Raw genomic sequence first — 21,687 nt, 5'->3', positions numbered from 1 at the left:
GTCTTTATCCAGAAAGACTGATTTGCTGTAGGGAGACTTCCTGCCCAATCATATTAACAGATGTCTCTGCTTTAGTCAGTCCCAAATAGGAGCTGTGTTCCTACCCCTGTGATTTCCAAAGGACCTCTTTCTAATGGAATCAAAAGCATTGCACAGACCCGACAGGACACAAAAATGTAATAAACTATATCACTAGTGAAAAAATATCACAGTGGCCATTATAAAAAGCCTGGAGAAAATGTTTAATCAAGTGTTAAGAAAATAAAGACAGTGGGAGGTTTCATGGCAGATAAATTATCTCAACTGGAAACATTACTCTGTTTTCTGTCATTTACTTCATTTTAAGTAAAACTGCAAAAATTTAAAAAGCAACACTGGAATTGTACTCATAAGTGTATTTATTTCAAGTACCAGATACAGGAAGAAAAGCTGATATATAAATTTACACAAAATGTGTGGTAGTATTTAAACTATGAGTTGATAATCTAATTTCATATTGTTTTCCTTAGTTTTCATTTATACAGATAATCCATCTTTATCCATATCATAAAACACTAACAAAGCTATTATTACCATAATTTTAATCAGCGCTAATCTGCATTTTTTTCTTTACTTACAGGATTTTGATAAGACAGTACCAAGAGGCACACCCGGAAGGTATGTCTGGCAGTTATATTAAAGTAATATGCATGGTAGTTGCATATAATCTATTTTTGAGAATTAGGTTTGAAATAGTTTTACCTGCAAATGCAGCCCTTTCCATGGTTGTTTAGTTACTTGCTCTTCATATCCTGTGAATAAGATTTCAAGATTTTAAAACCTCTCAGCCTTTGTTCTTTATTCCCTTTTTCTCCTAGTAATTCTGAGCCTTCCCAGCATACAAGTGAAGGAGCAGATAATTCTAGGGATGACTCAAGCAGCCATAGTGGGTCTGAAAGCAGTTCGGGTTCAGACTCAGAAAGTGAAAGTAGTTCCAGCGATAGTGAGGCAAATGAGCCTTCTCAAAGTGCATCTCCTGAGGTAAGTTTTTTTCCCCTCTGCCTTTCAAATAGTGCTATGGCTGGCAACCATGACATTAATTGCCCTCAGGTACTTTAATAAACAGCAATATCTCTGTATGTTACAGCTTTGTGGAATCAATTAATTAGTTTATACAAATAATCTGTTTACAATCAAAACTTTCTAACAGCAAACATAGTCTGATGCCTGTTTAGCTTAAAACCAAAAAACTACTGATGATTTCTATTTACTCTCAGGATTTCCAAAATTTGCAGAAGTAAATGTGTTCAATTTGTTCTGATTACCGTTTAAATTTTGCCAAAACTTTGTTGTTAGTTGTGAAGTCATGTCCACCCCATCGAGACCCCATGGACAACGTTCCTCCAGGTCTTCCTGTCCTCTACCATCCTCTACAGTCCATTTAAGCTCACGCCTACTGCTTTGGTGACTCCATACAGCCACCTCATTCTCTGTTGTCCCATTCTTCTTTTGCCCCCAATCTTTCCCAGCATTAGGTTCTTCTCCAGTGAGTCCTTCCTTCTCATTAGGTGGCCAAAGTATTTGAGTTTCATCTTCAGGATCTGGCCTTCTAAAGAGCAGTCAGGGTTGATCTTCTCTAGGACTGACCAGTTTGATTGCCTTGCAGTCCAAGAGACTCGTAGGAGTCTTCTCCAGCACCATAGTTCAAAGGCCTCAATTCTTTGGCGCTTAGCCTTCCTTATGGTCCAACTTTCACAGCCATACATTGCAACTGGGAAAACCATAGCCTTGAGTATACACACTTTGGTTGGCAGGGTGTGGCTCTGCTTTTTCGAATGCTGTCTAGATTTGGCACAGCTTTCCTTCCTAGCAGCAAGTGTCTTTTAATTTCTTGGCTGCAGTCCCCATCTGCGGTGATCTTGGAGCCCAGCAAAATAAAATTTGTCACTATCTCCATTTCTTTCCCATCTGTTTGCCAGGAATTGAGAGGGCCAGATGCCATGTTCTTAGTTTTCAATGTTGAGTTTCAAGCCAACATTTGCACTCTCTTTCTTCACCCGCATCAAGAGGCTCTTTAGTTCCTCTTCACTTTCTGCCATTAGAGTGGTATCATCAGCATATCTGAGATTGTTGATATTTCTCCTGGCAATCTTAATTCCAACTTTTGATTCATCAATCTCCACCTTTCTCATGATGTGTTCTGCATTTAAGTTAAATAGGCGGGGCAACAGAATACATCTTTGGCGGACTCCTTTCCCAATTTTGAACCAATCAGTGGTTCCATATCTAGTTCTCACTGTTGCTTCTTGACCCGCATTTGTCAAGAGACAAATAAGATAGTCTGCTATCCCCATCTCTTTAAGAACTTGCCACAATTTGTTGTGATCCACATAATCAAAGGCTTTAGCATAGTCAATGAAGCACTAGTAGATGTTTTATGGAACTTCCTAGGTTTCTCCGTGATCTAGCGTATGGATGGAAGAATGCCAAATCTTACACACTGTAAATTAACATTTGTATGTTGAGAAAGCTAGAGGAACTCTTCTTGTTTCATAGAAATGGAATCACCAAACACCAAAGGCAGGAATTCTTGGGTGAATTAATTAACTCTACACTTAATATAAGTCCTTCACTTAAATAATGTGTTTAAAGTTACAACAGCTCTGAAAAATGTGACTTATGACTGCACTTATGATCATCACATTTCCATGGTCATGTGTTCAAAATTTGGGTGCTTGGCAACTTGAGTCCCCTTCGGGGAAAAGGGCGGCATATAAATGTAATAAATCACTCAATCAAAACTGGCATGTATTTATGACAATTGCAGCATCTTGGGGTCATATCACCATTTGTGACTTTCCCAGTTGGGGAAAGTCAATGAGGACACCTGATTTGTTTAACAGCCATGTGATTCACTTCACAACTGCAGTGATTTGTTTAACAAACGTGGCAGAAAAGGTCATAAAATCAAGCATGACTCACTTAACCATGTTGTTTAGCAGTGGAAAGTCTATTCCAATTGTGGTCATAAGTCACATACCACCAAAATGTCACTTTGATAATTATCAAGAAGGAAATAAGGTAGTGGGATATGGATGGCATTGATTTGATCAAACAACAGTCTATCCTCAGGAGGGAGAGTGGGTTAAAATGCATGCGCACAAACCTTGATGATTTAAAAATGATTTTAACTGATTTTAAAATGTCATCCTTGTAGAATTATGATACGGGGATATTCCAAAATGAAGGAAAGTAAAATGTTTTTCCTTTTCCATTCTTCAAAATGATTGTGTTCCGGCTTGTTTATTTGTTTAAAATGTGCTAACTGTTATATGCTATATCCAAGCTGCTGAAAATGTTATATTTTTTAAAATGTATTATAAGTAACAAATCAAATGTTAAAACAGTAAACAACAAATACAGGTAATCCTCAACTTATAACAGTTCATTTAATAACTGTTTAAAGTTGCACTGGCACTGAAAAAAGTGACTTATGACTGTTTTTCACACTTAACAACCATTGCAACATCCCCATTGTCATGTGATCAAAATCCAGGTGCTTGGCAAATGACTGGCATATTTACGATGGTTGCAGGGGTCATGTGATCCCTTTTTGTGAGCTTCTCACAAGCAGTCAATGGGGGAACCAAATTTACTTAAAACTGTGTTGCTAACTTAACAACTGCAGCGATTCACTTAACAGCTGTGGAAAGGAAAGTTGTAAAATGGGGCAAAACTCACAACATCTGTCTCGCTTAGCAACAGAAATGCTGGGCTCAATTGTGGTTGTAAGTCGAGGACTACCTGTAGTCAATGGTTTATACTGTCAAGAAACCAGATATCTGAATTGCACAATGAAGCTTCTGTACTGTGCTAGCTGAGCCCCTAGGGATAGCTCTCTTAGCAGAAAGGATTGCTACTGATTTGTGTCCGTTATTATTGTATCAGCCATTTTGGGTAACACTGAATCTGCTTGTTTGAAAAGAGCAGTGCTTCCTTCCAGGTTGATGGTATGAATTGTGAGCTGAATTCTGTCATTCTGATGCAGTTCTCTTGGTTGAGAAATCTAGCAAGCTATGGCAGCCCTCCTCTCATTTCTAGATGGTTCTCTTTTCAAATCTGGATGCGATCACAGCCTTTGGGCCATAGGAGAGAAGTGAGCAAAATAATCCCTGTTTTTCTCAGGCTGTATTCATGCAGAATTTTGTCATTTGGGTTTTCCTCTTTTCTTTCTTTAGCCTGAGCCACCTCCAACAAATAAGTGGCAGCTTGACAACTGGCTAAACAAGGTGAACCCACATAAAGTATCTCCAGCTTCTTCCGTTGACAGTAACATCCCATCAACCCAAGGTTACAAAAAAGAGGGGAGAGATCAGAGCACAGGGGGAGGATATGCAGACCAAAGTGGATCAAAGGATTCCATATCCTCCACGCCTGGGAGAGATTCAAAAGGTAGCCAGAAAGGATCGGAGAGCAATCGTGGTCGACAGAAGTCACCTGCTCAAAGTGATAATGCGATCCAAAGGAGGACTGTAGGCAAGAAACAGCCCAAAAAAGCAGAGAAGCCATCAGTAGAAGAGCCCAGAGGAGGCCTGAAGATAGAAAGTGAAACCCCTCTGGACATGGCAACAAATATACCCTCTAACAGACACAAAGCAGCCACAAAAGGCTCCAGAAAACCAAATATAAAAAAGGAGCCTAAACCGTCACCTCGGCCTATCACAGAGAAGAAGAAATGCAAGGTGGCAAACAAACCCACCCAGAAATCTAAGGAATTCATTGAAACAGATACCTCCTCCTCTGATTCTGACGAGAATGAGAGCCTTCCTCCTTCATCGCAAACCCCCAAATATTCGGACAGCAATAGGACTCCTGTTAAACCCTCCATAGAGGAGGATGACAATTTTTTACGGCAACGAATGTTCTCTCCTATGGAAGAGAAGGAACTCCTTTCACCGCTCAGTGATCCTGATGAAAGATATCCCCTTATTGTGAAGATTGACTTGAGCCTCCTAACCAGAATACCAGGGAAGCCTTACAAAGAGACAGACCTCTCCAAATCAGAGAGGAAAAACGTGTGCGAGAAACATCCAAGAGAACCCCAGAAAACGACTTCTGACAAAAGTTCCAGCAAGGGCAGAAAAAAGCATAAAATATGTCAGGTCAGTTTCCAGAATGAAGCTCCAAACTTGTGATCAGAACTGAACATTTAATAAAGTAGTTTTTAAAGTTGGTGGCCTTCATCCAGAGGTTATTTTGATCTTCGCCTAACATAATTCACAGGGTTGTTGTGGAGGAAAATAGGAGGAGAGAGTCCTGTGCCTGGAGTTCCTAAAAATGATGTACAAATCTAATAAATAAATGTTAAGTGTTCACAAATAAGTACTGTTCTCTACAGTATTGATTACAAGCTTGACGCAAAGCCTTGTTTAGACATAGATATATAGGTATAAGTGGAATGTAATAATAGATTATGATATAGTCCTTTATGAACGTAGGGTCTATAACCACGTTAATAAATGTGGGCAATTATGTTTCACTGTTAAAAGTAATTGCATTAATTTTATTAAACTTCAAGAATATTGAAAATATTTTTTTTAAATGCTTAGCAATAGTAAATAAATAACTAGGTGGTTTAGGATAGATAGGTAAGTTATTCTTTTTTCCTGTCCGCCATGCAGCTTGTCATTCCTGCAAGGTTTATTTTTAAACTGATTTTGTTTTATTATATAATAATATATGTGCATAGTTATATCGCTGTATAATTCTTATTTCATTTTAATGAGAAGATATTCTCACTGTTTGTAGATCCGATTTAATACATTATTAATGGTCACAGTACTGTTTTGGCTTTGATTGGAAAAGGTCTTTTGAATCATACTGGGCCAATGTAATGGCTGCAAAGGCCAGAGAAAAGATGCAGCTGCTTTAATGAGTTCCTCACATATGCCGCAGGAGCATCTCTTACTGCACTTTTTCCCGTTTGAAGCCAAAGCACTGCACAGCCCTATTAACTGAATAGCTTAATAACAAAAATATTCCTACGTATTTTTGGAAATAGTAAAGTAAATAGGACTAGAAATTTCCATTTTTAGAAAATGCTGTTGTCAACATAGCAAGAGTTGTAGCTGTTTTGACAGTCTGTTCAATAAAAAATAAGGTGTCACATTTGTTTACATTCATCAAATTAAGCAGTATTTCTTGTACTATGGCATCATAGATCATCAATGTATCATCCATGTATGTTATCTACTGAGGAGATGTGAGGAATATTATTTGTAATAGTTGTAAGGAATTATGGGTGGTAAAAAATGGAAGAAATAGCAATGACTAAGTTGGTTGACAGCTTCATAAAAGGCAACTTGGCCCAAATGGGGAGAAATATGGGGGGAAACACTGAAAGTTTTCAAAGATATTTTGCCTTAATATAACTGAAAATAAGACTGGGAAATATCTTAATATAATTTCTAAGAATGTATATTTATTGCTTCCTTAGTCTGGCCCAGCTACACAACTATTTAGGCAGCTGTTTTGCCAAGATTGTTATCACTCATCAGGGTCTAGGAGAACTTGCCACAGCCATGGCCAACTTGCTGCGGCTAACTTGCCATGGCCATCTCACTGAAACCAAATCACCGTGACACAACTCATCAAGGCCAACTCACCACGGGACAAGAGTTACACTAATATCAAGAAATGGTAGAATAGAATAATTAAAAAGTAATTCCAAAAGAGGGACAAAATGAAATAGGAATATGAAATATGATTATTTTAAATAATTAAATAGAATTGTTGAGTTGTCCTGCAGCAAGTTGGCCATGGTGAGTTGTTCCATGGTGAATTGGCCATGGCGAGTTGGCAGCAGTGAGTTGGCTGTGACAAATTACTATGGCAAGTTGTCCCATTCCGCACTCATATCATCCTAACGTCACTGGGTTCTTTGAGAATTGCGATGATTTATAAAAATCAGTGTAGTTGAGATTATTAAACTTTGTCTTGGTTATTAACTCTCAAATGTCCTGTCACAGAACTCAGAAGACAGCAGAGGCACCGAAAGCAAGAAAACTAAAGTGGAAGAAAAACCTTCTTCAGCACACAAGACTTCTAGTAATAGAGAGTGAGTAACTTTCCAAGCTACAGTACACAAGTACATGGTGTACTTCAGTTTCTTGTTTTCATTTCATCTAGGGATCAAGCAAATAATTTCTTTTTTAAAATTCAGTTGTATTGTATTATTTGAACAAGCACTGATGCCAAGTGTATTATCTTACACATTTAATATTTCCATTGCAGTTTTTAAATCTTTGGGATGTCATTTTTAAGACATACTATTCCAAATATTGGGCATCTCCATCTTTCTAGATTAAAAAAATACTTTATTTGGAGACTTCAAATAAAGTGCTTCTAGCTGCTGTGATGTCTCTGGAACTTTCTATACCTTTTATTTTATTTTTTTAATTTGTTTATTCTTATTTTTGAACTTCCCAATAGTCAAAGCTCTTGTGCAGTTTACAATATAACACATTAAAACAAAATCAATTTATGTAAAAATATCTGTACTACCTTTATATATTGATTATTACTTAATTAGATTTATAGGAGGAATTTTTTTAATGCTTTCTAACCCTCTGCTATTTTTCTTTTTCTTTTCTTCTGCTATTTTGCATTCCCTTGTTTTATTTGAAATAACCTGCTTCCATTTTGATTGTGACAGTTTTGATTAGATGAAAAGTATTGTAGGCGGATCTATATTTATTTATATCTTGAAGAATAAAGGATTAGGACAAGGATTAGGGAAGATAGAATCTTTTTGTGATTTTGGCATATTGTGGTTAGTTGCACAGTCAGCCAGATGTTTAGACTGGATTTGGCATTTTTATCTACCTATTGAATTCTTCCTAAGGACCTGGATAAGCAGATTTGTTAGTTGATGCTGTTAAAGGTATTGTGAACCATTGGAACAAGTAAACAAGTTGTAAACCGTTTCAAGTAAACTTCCTTTTACAAATTTATATGATCTTGGTGTATTCCAGCTATTCTTTTGCTCAATCTGAGATAACTGTCAAAAGTTTATTGCTTGGAAGCTGATTGTGCAAAAGCAAAAAATACCCTTTGCATATAATTAAATACATCATCTCTAATTCTGTTTCCTATTTTATTTGGGGAGGACAGGTCTTCAAAGCAAAGCACTGTTAAAGAGAAGGATCTTCTCCCATCTCCAGCTACAACCTCAGTTGTTGCAAAAGATCCAAAGCAAGAGCATGGATCTCGGAAAAGAACTATCAGTCAGTCTTCTTCCTTGAAATCAGGCAGTAATAGTAACAAGGATAATAGCAGCACTAAAAGTAGCTCATCTAAGCAAAAGAAGACGGAAGGAAAGGCTTCAAATAACACTAAAGAAACAAAGGTAAAAAAAACACCTTCAATTAGTGATTATAGCTTGTTTTTTTAAATCTTGTGTGAAATTTAGCATATATAAACTTTATTTTAAAAAACTGCACTAAAACTCAGGCCTGCCATTAATCCTCTTCCTAATACCAGAGACACTTATGTAGTTGCCTCTGTAAAACAGGTAGGTCCATGTGATTTGGAACATTGCTTCATTTGAGTCCCTAAATGGGTAAATGTCCAAAGACCTCTTTCTTCCTTGAAGATGTTTGAGTTGTTGGGGAACAGATCAGGTTTATGTAGATTATATTGAGAGCTTAGCTAATTGATGATCCAAATTAATGCTATATTCCTAAATAAGCTTATATTTTCACAGTAGGGAAATAGTTAAATATTTAATCCAAGGACATACAAATGTGGCCAAACATATTGGTAGCCATCCACTTCCCATGCCCTTCCCAACATGCCATTAAATAAATTTAAGCATGCCGAATATGATTTTGTCCATTTTGCAAATTCTCCTATTTTTGAGATGAAAAGCTCTGTTGGGGAAAAAAACAGTTAAATGGGATGAAGCCTATTTTTGTCAAATATTTGCTGCATAGCCTAGCTCAATGTAAGTTAGTATACCATTATAGAGACAACAAAGCTTTATAATTCAAATATTAATGATGCCAAATAATTACTGTATTAACAATCTTCATGCAAATTATAATAGCACAATTATTAAAATCTCACCTGCTTTCTGTTTTGAATTTATTATAATGGTTAACACATTTGTTTGTCAAATTAGATTTGTGGCAAGCCTGAACTTGGCAATTACAATGCCTGTTCTTCCAAATAGTGTTTTAATTAACTGTATTCCCCTTTTTTTTCCAAGGAAAAGGTTTTAAATAATTCTTCTAATTGTCCTCCTGACTCCACCACAAGTTCCAATAGTTCAAAGTCCCGAAGAGCAAAGCTAGTATTTGATGACAGGTGAGAACAAAGAAGAAAAACAAGTGCATGGTTTTGTTGCTAGAATGCATTCCTAAAATTATGGAAACATTTGGGTATATTTCATATTATTTTTTCCCCATAACTATACTGTAATTTGATAAAAGTTATAGGAGACTCTTTGCTAGCCAAAAACTTTTTAAGTTGAACATATTTTATAAGCATTCGTGAGTATTCATCTGTAGTAGAATGTCCTGAGAGGTTAAAATGCTCTGTTATGTTTTTTACGCTTGTTCTGAGTCCTATTGTCAGATTTGTTCCATGAATTTTTTTCATTAACAGATCTGGCCTGTTTGTGCTACAAAAAATGCAGAGGGACATTTGAGTTTTGCAGTGCTACATTTTGGGGATGCCAATATGCTATATTTTAAAAATTGCTGATGAATAAGATTGTTCCCAGAAGCTGAGCGGTATTTTGAACTCACTTTCCAGCCTATGATACATCTATGAAGATTCTCAGTCATCCAGGTCATGGTTGTCCCAAAGGTGCTTTTTCAACAGGCAACTGGACTTTCTGGTTTTCCTTTGAAGAGCTGAGCTGAAGAAAAACCAGAAAGTCCAGTTGCCTCTTTGGGACAACTATGATCTGTATGACTGAGAATCTCAATAGATATATCCTAAGATCCCAAAGTTGCTTTTTCTGACAAACTTGCAAAATTTGACCCAAATTCATTACTGTATATTCCGTCTGAACACATTAATGACATTGCAGGCAGTTGAGTCAAAGCTGAATCCAGTATATCTGTTATTCACAGAGATGTACAGATGTACATCTGCTGTACACAGGATCTCATGCTAAGCACCAATATAGGAACATCGTCCAGTATTCTAAAACAGCAGCCCCCAACCTTTTGGGCATCTGAGACCACTTCTGTGGAGAGAAGTTTTTCTGTGGACTGAACGGGGCGTGGTTTCATGTGCTGTCTGCATCCTGCAGTTGGGGTGGACCAGTTGGGAGACCGGTTTCTGGCATGCCACAGACCGGTTAGGGACCCCTGTTCTAAAAGCTCTGCATTGTATCAGTGCAGATGGAAAAACAGTGAACATTGCTAGACTGGAGTTATGTCTTGGAGAAGATAACAGGATTTGTGTTTGTTTGTTTGTTTGTTTGTTTTGAAGGCAGGAATTTTATCATGGTTTCTGGCAAAGTGTCCTAAATAGTATTAAAAGTGTTTATTACTCCTGGTATCAGTATATAATTGTGCAACCCAAGAAAAGTTCTTTCCCATGCCAAATTAGTGACAATTGAGGCAGGCTTCTCCATTTCATTCCATTTTTTAAAATTCTGTCTCAGTTACATGTGATATTTAGCCTATTTCTGGTCCCTTCTGTTAAACTTTGCCACTTCATGGGAATTAAAAAGTGTGACCTTTCTATGGCAGCCATTGTCCTATGGAAACTGTTTACCCTGACGTTCAGCAGGCTTCCACCTTCCTAGCCTTCCAAAAAGTGTTGAAAAGTTGAGCTTTTCCCATCATCTCCAAGATAGGATAAGATGACTGCATCTCAGAAGCTTCATTTAGTGCCAGGTTTTTGTTCTTAATGTTAATAGCTTTAATATGGTTTTTATGTTGTATTATGGATATTTTTTTATTTCATGGGAGCCACCCACAGTTCGTTGCAAGATGGCTAGCTATATGCAGGTTTTGAATAAATACTCTTTGCATTCCATCCTCAAATAGACACAAACAATGAAATAAGCAGAACAAAAAGATTAGACATATTGTAATTTTATCGTTTCATTTTATGTTGCAGAAGCTACTCAGCAGATCACTACTTGCAAGAAGCAAAGAAATTAAAGCATAATGCCGATGCATTGGTAAGAAAAATGTATTGTCTATTGATTGAATCCTTTTAAGGTGAATTCTTTGACTTGGTCATAAATCTCCATGTAAGACACTTTTTTTTTTTAGTCTGACAGGTTTGAAAAAGCTGTTTATTACCTTGATGCTGTAGTTTCATTTATTGAATGTGGGAATGCATTGGAGAAAAATGCTCAGGAATCCAAGTCCCCATTCCCTATGTATTCTGAAACTGTGGAGCTCATCAAGTAAGTTATATAGACAATCAATTAGTATAATTACCAGAATAGGGACACAATAGGGAATTGTACTCCTAATTGATATACTATATTAGTAGTTGGTTCTAGAGATGTTCTTCAGTTGCCACCATTTGTTTATAAGACTTATATGGCAGTTTGTTTTTTTTTGTACAATAAACCTGGATGGCTCACAGAAATAGTAATAAAAACATAAGGAGTCAAACAAATCAACATCAAAAACTCCCAACAGCCCAAAAATAATCCTCCATTCAGCAAAATTTACATTGACCAGATTAAAGCCTCATCCTAACTCAGTGCATGAAAGAATCAGTTCGGGAAAGCAAGGAGAATCGTGGCCTGCTTTCTAGGTCCCAGCAGATGGCAACATTTATGGCATCTGGAGCAAACATACCCAATTCTCTGATATGGTACACTTTGAATTGCACCTGGAACGAAACTGGAGAGCAGTGGAGAAGTACAGACAAACTACCCAAAGCTTTACATGTTGCTGCATTCCAAACCTGTTGTAACTTCCAGATTGTCTACAAGGGAAGCCATGTAAATCACATTGTGATCCAACTGGGAAATGATTAGAAAGTAAATGATTGTAAGAAAGGCCTTCCTGTCTAGGAATGGGTGCAGTTGCTGCACAAGATGAATCTCTCTTATTGTTGAATGAGATGAATCTGTCCAAAAGCTCCCCTAGTTTGCTCCTTGAGCCTGCACTGTAGTCCAGAATGCCCCCACACCAAATTGTGCACCAGCTCTATCCAAGGGAAAGCAGCCCTACTGAAAGTTAAACATGGCACCAGATCCAAAACCCAGTCCCACTGCACTTTCCTAGGTTAAGCTGGATTTGGTTCCTCCCATGCAGATTCTTATAGCCTTTAGGTACTGAGTCAATATCTGAATTCAATTGCCTTGCCAATTGTGCAATAGGAGTGGAGATGTATAACAGGATATATCATTGTTTAGTTTGTGGCAAAAGTAAGGTATTAAATCTTATCTAGAAATAGTTAATATTTTGCAAGTGCTTGCAAAACTAAATATCATTTTAAACACTTTCTTAACACTTAGCTTAGTACAGTGTACAAACTCTTAGCTTTGCTATACTTGACATGGTTTTAAGAAATGGAAAATGCTCCGTATTCAAGCTCTTAGGCGATTTTTTTTTTATAAAAGTGAAAAAGAGTTTTAAAATGTATTATTTGTCTTATTTTTTGGTTGAAGGTATACTATGAAGCTAAAGAATTGCTCAGCACCAGATGCAACTGCTGCAGACAAAAGGCTAGCAGTATTATGGTATGTATTCAGAACTAAATTAGCAAGATGGGAATAGCTAGAGGCAAAACGTATTTGGGTAGTCTTTCATTTTGTGTGTGGTCAGATAAAGCATATAGTTTAATATATGCTTAGACTGGAAGCAGCACAGTCACTATATAAAATAAATAATTATTTGCTTTATTATTAATTTTGGGTTTTAATACTTGCATTTCTTTCTAATCTTTATTGAAATTTAATTATTTTAATAAAAAAGCAATTTTTAAAAAGAATCTCAGTAGAAGTGTAATTTCTACTTTAAAATAAATTAAAGATCAGTGAGGATCTTTTATTAGCAAATTTCTAAAGTAGTAGCTTTCTTCTTTTTATTAGTCTCAGATGCCAGTCCCTCTTATATTTAAGACTTTTCAAGCTGAAGAAGGAAAGTGCGTTAAAATATTCCAAGACACTGACTGAACATTTGAAGGTAAAAATGTGTGTTTTTTAAAAAACGTATTAACTTGTAATTTGAAAGATTGTCTTTTTCTAAATATGTTATCATTGATATATAATTCATTCATCATGCTTTTGAAAAGTTTATTGTGTCACTTATTTAATTATGCATACATTTTTACACTTCATTTTAGTAATAATTATGCCTAGATTTGACTTCCATTCTTACTCAAATTCTTCCTAGTGTTATAACATTTATTAAATTGACTATTTCAAAGCACTTCATGGATTGATTGGTTTTTTTAGAAATTTGTTGTTGTAGAATATATAGTATTTAATTTGTATTCATTTTGAAATTTGTGGGTTTTTCCTAAACAGAATTCCTATAACAATTCTCAAGCCCCATCACCTGGTATGGGAAGGTAAGCATTTATGTAATGCATTTTTTTGTTTTTTGCATGAAGGCATGAATTAAACAGTGAAAACATGAAATGGATAGCTGAATTTCCAATCCAATTTTGAAGCATTATAAAAGCAGTTGTTCTATAAGGCTTTACGTTTTAATTAATTTGTGGGTAAATATTTCCTTTATATATGTTTTATATGACAGAACGTTTCTATTTTCGCCTGAAAGATTCAAACTTCTTTATGCAGACTTCTGTCAAATTTTCATAAATAAGGGGAAGGGGATTTTATTGCATAATTATATCATATACCAGAGCAATAGTAGTATCATTATAACACTAATATCATTGAACACTTATAAGCAGTTTGAATGGTTTAAATAAGTGATGAACCCCAATCATAATTCATTTTTCAGAATAAACATAAACACACACGTACGTGTTTGTGTGTTTGAAAAATTAGATGGGCAAAAATTATATGCTTCCTGTCTCAACTACCCTGGGCTGCACACAACAATCAAAGAAATTAATATTAAACTTTTTAAAAAAAATAAAAACAAGGAGTGCTTAGTACTCTTTACATTCAGTTACCTCCTTAGAAAGGGTGCTTAAAGGAGGTTTAATACTAGATACATGGGTAATACATGGGTTTAATACATAGGTTTCTGCTGCAGCTACCAGGGCACAAATATTGAAATTGTATTTCTGTAGTTAATAGCAGAATGCAGGTTTTGAATTATGTAACTTTATAGGAGTTTTGTAATTTTGCATGTGTTGGTAAAGTTTTCTGTTTTGCAAGTGTTAGTAAAAAAAGGTTCCCCTTTTAATTTTTAGCAAACCTGTCAGTATGCCATCTCCAGTTTCACCGAAATTGTCTCCAGGGAATTCAGGAAATTATTCGTCAGGGTCAACTAACCCTTCAGGGAGTGCTTCTTCAGTTACTATTCCACAGAGGATACATCAGATGGCAGCCAGCTACGTCCAGGTTACTTCCAACTTTCTATATGCCACTGAAATTTGGGACCAAGCAGATCAGCTTGCCAGAGAACAAAAGGGTAAGATTGTGTTATATATATATAAGCATTGTTGCTGCTGAGTCAATTAAAGCAATAAAGCTTTGATATATTTTCCAATCTCTTTTTGAATTATAGTTTTATAAAAACTAACAAGGCATGTGACTTTTATCAATTTGTTTTGGGAGATGTCATGGGAAACAGTCTTTTTCAATTTGTTTATTTTTCTTTTCTTTTTTTTCTGTAGAATTTTTTTCAGAACTGGACAAAGTTATGGGTCCTCTGATCTTTAATGCAAGTATTATGACAGATCTGGTACATTACACCCGACAGGGATTACATTGGTTGCGTTTGGATGCCAAGTGATAACTGGATTGAAGTAAGAGGTTTGCTGCCTCTGGTTTTTTTCAACACTGTGTCATAAAAAAAAATTAAGGAAGACTGCCATAATGAAAGCAAAGAAAGTGAAATCAAAGAGAAAGGAACACTTTCCTGTGTCTCCCAGCATCATGTGTGTAAGAACCTCCAAACATTGTGTTAATGAACTTTTTCAGCTGACCCCATTTTAAAAAATATATATTTAAAAATAGTTTAAACTCTGCGATGTTTTAATGTAAGATGGATTCACTGATTTGCAATTGGATTGGAATTCTAATAATGATGCCTAACAAATCTGTTTTAAGACTTATTTATTTTAATTTGTTTTTAAAAGCTGTGTTTTGGGGCTGGTTTAAAACTTAGCTGTTTTTCCTATGAATTTTACCTAATCAAGTACTTAGTGAAGATTAAATGTAGACACTTTATTTAAGTATTTTGTGAGCTTTGTTATTCTGTAATGTCTTGTGATGGTGGAGCTTGTAAGAGAAAGGTCAGGGTTGATAGATTTTAAAGTGTAGACACACACATTTCCCTGCATATTTATGTCAACCCTTAATGATGGCCACAGTTTTATTGATGTGCTAAGTTACAAGATTATAACTTCATCATCAATTAAATCATTTGAAGTCAAAATATTCAAGTATTTGAATGGAAAATCAGTTTTGAAACACATGTTTTAACACTAATAATCTCAGTATGTTACAAAATATTGCATTTAATGCAATATTCAGTGTGTTGTGAATCAAAATGGACTTCGGTTTCCGAGTATAAAATAGGAATGGTTTCAGATGGACAATCTCGTACTTTGGTGCAGCCTCTTTTATTTCCTAACTTGTAATTGTTAGACACCAAAGCTTCTAACATTAGTAATTCCTTAGGTGAAACTGATGTGCTTCATCAGAAAACGCCATGTGTGACAAACATCTGTCTTTGTCAGAATTATGTAATGGACAAGACGGGGTAGAGAATAGACCTGTAAATTACAGGGACATTTTAAACTGTTCAGTCCAATTAATTTGAAACTTTGCTTTTATGCCGTTCTGTGGCACATTCATTAATGTTAAATGTTTGTGATGGGAACAGATTATTTAGTTATAATGAAATAACTGTGATCAGCAAGAATCATGCATGGAAATCTGCTTTAAGCAAGGTACCTTTTCATAGAAGGTGCTTATCTGATTAAAAGAAAAATACTGCTTTAGCGTCCCTATCATGTCTGGTGTGCCTTATGCCTTTTTAGATGAAGATTTTAAATACTGTTTACAAGACGTTTTACACTTAGGACCTGGTATCCAGTCAGTCTCCAGCAGTAAAATTATACTTCTTTTTCCTAATTCTAGTGGCTGTCATTTGTTGACAATTCATGTTGCTTGTACTTTAGAGTCAGACTCTAAACCTTTTCGTTGTGGAATTGTGATATGCTGCTTTGCCTGCCCTTGTTCCTAAAACCCACCCAGATGTGAACATGCATGTTCAAGAAAACAATTGCACTAAAATTATGTCTAGCTGTATAGCTATGTGCCAAAATGATGGCGAGTTTTGAAAGAAGGATAGAATTTTACACCAATTAGTATTGCAGTATCTTTGGGACAGTGAAAGTTCAGTAGCTTCATAAATTATAACAACTAAAGAATAGTTTGTATATTCATGGAGATTTGTATCCTAATGGGATACTTGGTTTCTTTTATATCCTGATACTTCGGATCTGTTACGTTGAAGTTGCTAACCACTTGGTTTGTAATCAAAGTAATTAAAGCTTACTGTTGCACCCTGCAGCACAAGAATGAGTTGTGAGAGCAGAAGAAAAACATGTAGGCACAACCATACAGCATTTTTGTTTATACAAAAAAGTATATTGTGGTTTTGCCATTTAAGTGATTGAATTATCACTGTAAATTTACTATGTGCAAAAATCACTTTAGCTAATCAATAATGGGAAAACCCATCTGTTTATATGAAATTGCAACATACCAGTGTTCCACATACTTACGTTCCTTTCAGTCAGTGTGAGCAGCTGTCTTGGAGAAGATTTTTTAAATCACTCCCTTAGCAAACAATTTATCGTATTTACTCTTAACGCAGAGATTAAAGAGTTAAAGAAATATTTTTAGCGGGCTTTCAGTGTTTCATGTGAGCTGCTTGTGAAATTGTGAAAAGCAATTTTAAAATATATGCATTTTCATAAACTATAGAGTCAAGAGGAAGAGCACAGATTCCTGCTAGCATCAAATAATAGATAGCTAATTTTCCAAGACTAATTTTCCTGCTAATATCAAAAGTCAACATCTTTGACATTTGAAAGTGCCTGACACATTTATTATAGTAAAATCTTTACATTATCCCAGCGTGGATTATAGGCGCTCTTCTTATAAGGTGCTGCAATGATCATTTGACTAGCTTGCTTCCTTTTGTACCCATTTAACATAGACTAGCAGTAAGAAAATGTCTCTTTTTTATCTATTGTTTTTAAAACTAGAATAGTATATATCAGACTGATTTTTTATATATCTCCAGATACTTCCTAAGTGTTTGTCTCTTTATTAATTTAGCAAGGCTTCTCTAGGTTTAAATGTAGACTTAAACGCAATGAATTACCTGTTGCAATAGCTGTCTTGTGGAGGTCTTATTTGGATGTCCTAAATAAATCAATTGTTTATTCATAATAAGTTGTTTGTTTTCCAATTTAAGGATCAGTCAAATTTTCAAGCAATTGAAATCAAATTATCAACTTTTAAAATACCACCTAACTTAAGAATTCAATTGTCTCAGGAGTGCATGAGTAATTTGCCAAAGTTCATTGTCAAATGTAAGGACGTAATAAACTTAAAGTTCAAAGGCAAGTGACTTTCCTTAATTTGCCTTTTATTGAGTTGGACTTAATCTATTCTGAACCCATTGCATGTACATCTTGACGACTAACATATATTGTTCAATTATTTTTGTTTGAAAACTCTGGAATATTATATATTATCGAGTCCATGACTGAGTATTAACACATCAGTGTTTTCATATATCCCAGTGATGCGTCTTTATAAGATGGCCTAATACTTTACACCTCAGTGAGCAAAATGAATTGCTTCATCGCACATATAATTTCGATCCCCCCCCCCCCCAAAAAAAAAACCTTGCTGAGTTTTAGGAGAACAATTCACAAATGGTAGGATGAAATCCACTAGAGATCTTGAAATGCTTTGTCAGAGTGTTGGCAGTGAATTTTTCAGATTGTATTGGACTGAGAGGTTATAAAAGTTTTATTTTGGGCGTTAGGAATAGGTTATAAAACAATGGACATATACCATTCTAAAATGAAGTTCTGATGGCAAATTTAGTCTGGGATCCAGTGATTTTGTACATACGTGGCTACTTCCTTTTGGATCTTAAATGAACATTCAGGGTACTAGACTAAATGACCCCAACGTGTTCAAATGCAATTTAAGTCCCTCGTCTGTAAAGAAGAGCAAATGGTTGTAGACCTTTTGACGGCAGTATGCAATTTGTAATATACGTGTTTCTAATACTATATCTATATGCCGAAATAGATGAAATTAAGCCTGTTCAAAGTTTGTTATTATCTGTGTTAGATTATAGTACATCTAACTACATCACAATATCTATTGAGTGTTGAGCCATCCTCATTTTGATGGTGGTGATAAATTTCACATTTTATGCAGGAATGCTTTCAGTTTCTTTTAGATTGTTGAAGCTTCATTACTATGATTTTATACAAAACAACCCATGTAAGAGTGTTACGAAGCAAGTGCAGCCATATGGAGCCAATAGGTATATTTGCTTGCCGAAGGCAAGTAAGTCAAGCTGCAGCAGATAACTGTATAGTTTGCCAAATTTGGCAGTTTATAGGAAATACTAACTTTGCTATGTGTAATTCCTTGCCCTGTAATCAACCCTGCAGTATTTTTATTCAAATGGTTTAAATGGGCCTGAGCAAATCGAGCTGAATACATTTAACTAATGGAAGGAGAAAGGAACCTCCAAAACATAGGATAAGAGTCTTGAATAGCAAATATTTCATAAATATTTGGATCAAAGACATAATGATTTTAAATTGAGCAAAAAGCAGTATTGTGGGAAATTTTAGTTTCCAATGGTTCAATAGTATACTTTACTAGTCAACACTATTATGAACTTCATTTCCCCCCACACTGTAACTAACACAGCTTAGCTGTACAATACAAAGTGTGATGAACAGTTTTATTCTTTTAGATAAGTTCAATGTATTTATGGCATTTTATAATAGCATATGGGAGATAATTTACTAATCTCACTGGAGTGAGGCTATTCTGGAAATGCAAGCATTTTCACTAAATGCGTTCATGCCCTTCGCATTTACTGATTTACAGTAAATCCAAGTTCTGAACAAATTCAGTTCATTTGTACCACCGCTTCCACTAAAAAACCTGTTGACCTGTTGAAATGTTGGCTTTGCTTCTTGGTTCTATTTAAAAACCTTTTTGGCAAAGCATTTTGTTTCTGATAATGTGACTGCCAAAATAGAATTGATGTTGGCATATTGGATTCAAAACCATTTTCTCTTAGTGAGTAAATAACATCCAAACTGCAGCCACTGCCCCATGATGATTACATTCAGATGTCTGAAAATGTGGCTGCACAGCCCAGGCATAGTCTCTGCAAGCACATTTGTATCAAACTCCCCTTTTAAATGGTTTTAAGAAGTTTTGTATATGGAGGATAAAGTGCTTATATATTTATTAAAGATTCTTTATCTTATTTGAAATTATTTGGTAAGGAAGATTTTCTTTTAGTTTGGGCAATGGGGGGTGGGAGAGAGGTTATTTGTACCCTTTTATCTTTTTTTAAAAAAATCTTTCTTTTTAAAAAAAATAACCTTGAACATGCATCTTGGTACTGATTATGATCGGCAGTATGGCTGTCTGTTGTGTGCATTGTACATGCTGTGTCCATGACTTACATTTTTTACTTACTATTTAGTCATCTGTTCTCAACCAAAACTAAACATATAAAACTGTGATTTTTCTTCCTTTCCTTTCCTTTGCAATACATTTGAAATTTCAAGAGGGTACTTTGGGCTCCAAATTAGGATTTCTAAGTCAGTATATGTGCATTTCACGTATGTTAATGGTGAGCAAAGTATTATATACTAACCAGATTTTTCCCCATATCTGTATAGTATATTCTATGTATTTTGTGGTATTGAGATTATAGAAAGTTTAGTGTCTGAAATATGCGTTTAATGTGTATTTTTAAACAAATTTATGGCAATTAAATATTTGGAGAAAAGGGTATCGCATTTCAATTTGTAAAGATCTTTTTAACTACTGTGTCATTAAAATGCTTTGTATAATGCAGAACTGTAACTGGAGAAACTAAGTTTAATAAATATCAAATAGATTTTCTGTATTAAATTTTATAAGCACTGTGCTTGAATTAATCCTTTAGCATAAACCTTTCTGCCATGGCACTGCATATTAGATCAGAAAATCTTTTCGGTTTGGGAATGGGAGCAATTGTGATCTGTCCTCTCATTTCCTGAACACAGAATAGTGGGAAGGTGATAGGACTTCCTACGATTGTCATTGAAATATTTTCATTAAGCTGACTGCAGCATTACCCACTACGCAATGAAAGTTTGAAAGCCATAGGAAAAATTAAAAAGGGAAAAAACTTGGAAGAGTGTTGGAATTGGTGGTATTTAAATGCCTGTTGTTAATAATTTAATGTTCTTTAAGTGCTTCATTAAGACTGGAAACTGCTTGAAACTGTCTAGCACTATTAATGGTTAGATAGAGTCAAAATGTTATCACTTTTGCTCAGAAGAGTCATCTGTTGGAAAAGTCCATCTGTTCTCAGAATATTTTCGGTGTGTCTTAATTGTTCTTTCTCTTTTGAATGGTATGCAAGAAAAATATCAAGTTGTAGTTGCTCTTACAAGTATTTATTTATTTTGTTTTGCACACAAAAAAATACAAATAAAAGATAAAATCAGTTGAAGCTACCATAGCTTGGATAAAAGCACATATTGGAACAAGATGGAAAATATAAACTACATTAGCATATATTTCTGCCAAGTTGAAATTCTTTCATTTGTCCATACAACTGAAGCACCAATTGAAAAGCTTTAAATATATATGTATATATATGTATATACACTATATTGCCAAAAGTATTCACTCATCCATCCACATAATCAGAAGCAGTTGTGAGCAAATACGTTTGGCAATATAGTGTATATATATTAGGAGAGGTGACAATAAATAAAGGGGAGCATAATCCAAGGTAACAGGTTGTTCTTCTTAAGACATAATTACTCTTGCAATATTCTTAAAGAACATAGTTTGTTCCTGCAAAATAAAACAAAGAATCAGTCTGATTTACTGTTTTAGGCACATTAAGATTAATCCATTTGTAGGAAAGAATCTAGTATTTTTAACTTCTGTAATATTGAAGCAAACATTGCATTACTTTGTTTCAGAAAAGCAATAGTGCCACCAGTACTTATTTAGCTCATTTTTTAGAGTTGCACATCCAAATGGGAGGTTTTTGTTGTTGATGGTAATGATGTACAATTGCAAGGAATAAGAAATGTATCAATAAAGGTAAATCAGTTTTCATGTTAGATTGTCCTAGAATTGCCTGCATTACATTTTCCAAAATGTTTTTAATTTCAATCTGTACTGTACTATATGAAAAATTACTGTTTAATGTTTTCAGTTTTAACATTAAATAGAAAATATTTTGTAAATGAAGTCTAGGTTTGTAATTTCTTTTGTATTGATTT

General features: G+C 35.0%; 1 protein-coding gene across 7 annotated transcripts in view; it reads left to right on the top strand.

Annotated features, from left to right (window-relative positions):
- The window catches only part of AFF4 (ALF transcription elongation factor 4), a 61,760-nt gene extending 40,109 nt beyond the window's left edge, over positions 1–21,651 (top strand). For 5 of the 7 annotated variants that reach the window (XM_087709573.1, XM_014059659.2, XM_087709572.1 and 2 more), the window contains 13 exons: positions 620–657; positions 858–1,020; positions 4,218–5,141; positions 7,008–7,096; positions 8,152–8,386; positions 9,248–9,345; positions 11,119–11,182; positions 11,277–11,413; positions 12,635–12,706; positions 13,058–13,151; positions 13,496–13,539; positions 14,356–14,576; positions 14,782–21,651. In XM_087709573.1, coding sequence (XP_087565699.1) covers positions 620–657; positions 858–1,020; positions 4,218–5,141; positions 7,008–7,096; positions 8,152–8,386; positions 9,248–9,345; positions 11,119–11,182; positions 11,277–11,413; positions 12,635–12,706; positions 13,058–13,151; positions 13,496–13,539; positions 14,356–14,576; positions 14,782–14,900 — 2,298 coding nt within the window. In that variant the 3' untranslated portion in view covers positions 14,901–21,651. Of the gene's footprint in view, positions 1–619; positions 658–857; positions 1,021–4,217; positions 5,142–7,007; positions 7,097–8,151; positions 8,387–9,247; positions 9,346–11,118; positions 11,183–11,276; positions 11,414–12,634; positions 12,707–13,057; positions 13,152–13,495; positions 13,540–14,355; positions 14,577–14,781 lie in introns of those variants that run through there. The other 2 variants (XM_087709574.1, XR_015695964.1) reach the window with 2 other exon arrangements.
- Positions 21,652–21,687: the final 36 nt, after the last annotated feature.

Source organism: Thamnophis sirtalis, unplaced genomic scaffold (genome assembly GCF_051295495.1).
Source record: "Thamnophis sirtalis isolate CommonGarterSnake01/CBP01778 unplaced genomic scaffold, rThaSir2_p1.2 scaffold_3, whole genome shotgun sequence".
In the NCBI taxonomy this organism is placed as follows: Eukaryota; Metazoa; Chordata; class Lepidosauria; order Squamata; family Natricidae; genus Thamnophis; species Thamnophis sirtalis.
Note: the sequence above shows the minus strand (reverse complement) of the source record. Positions and strands in the feature narration are given on the sequence as shown.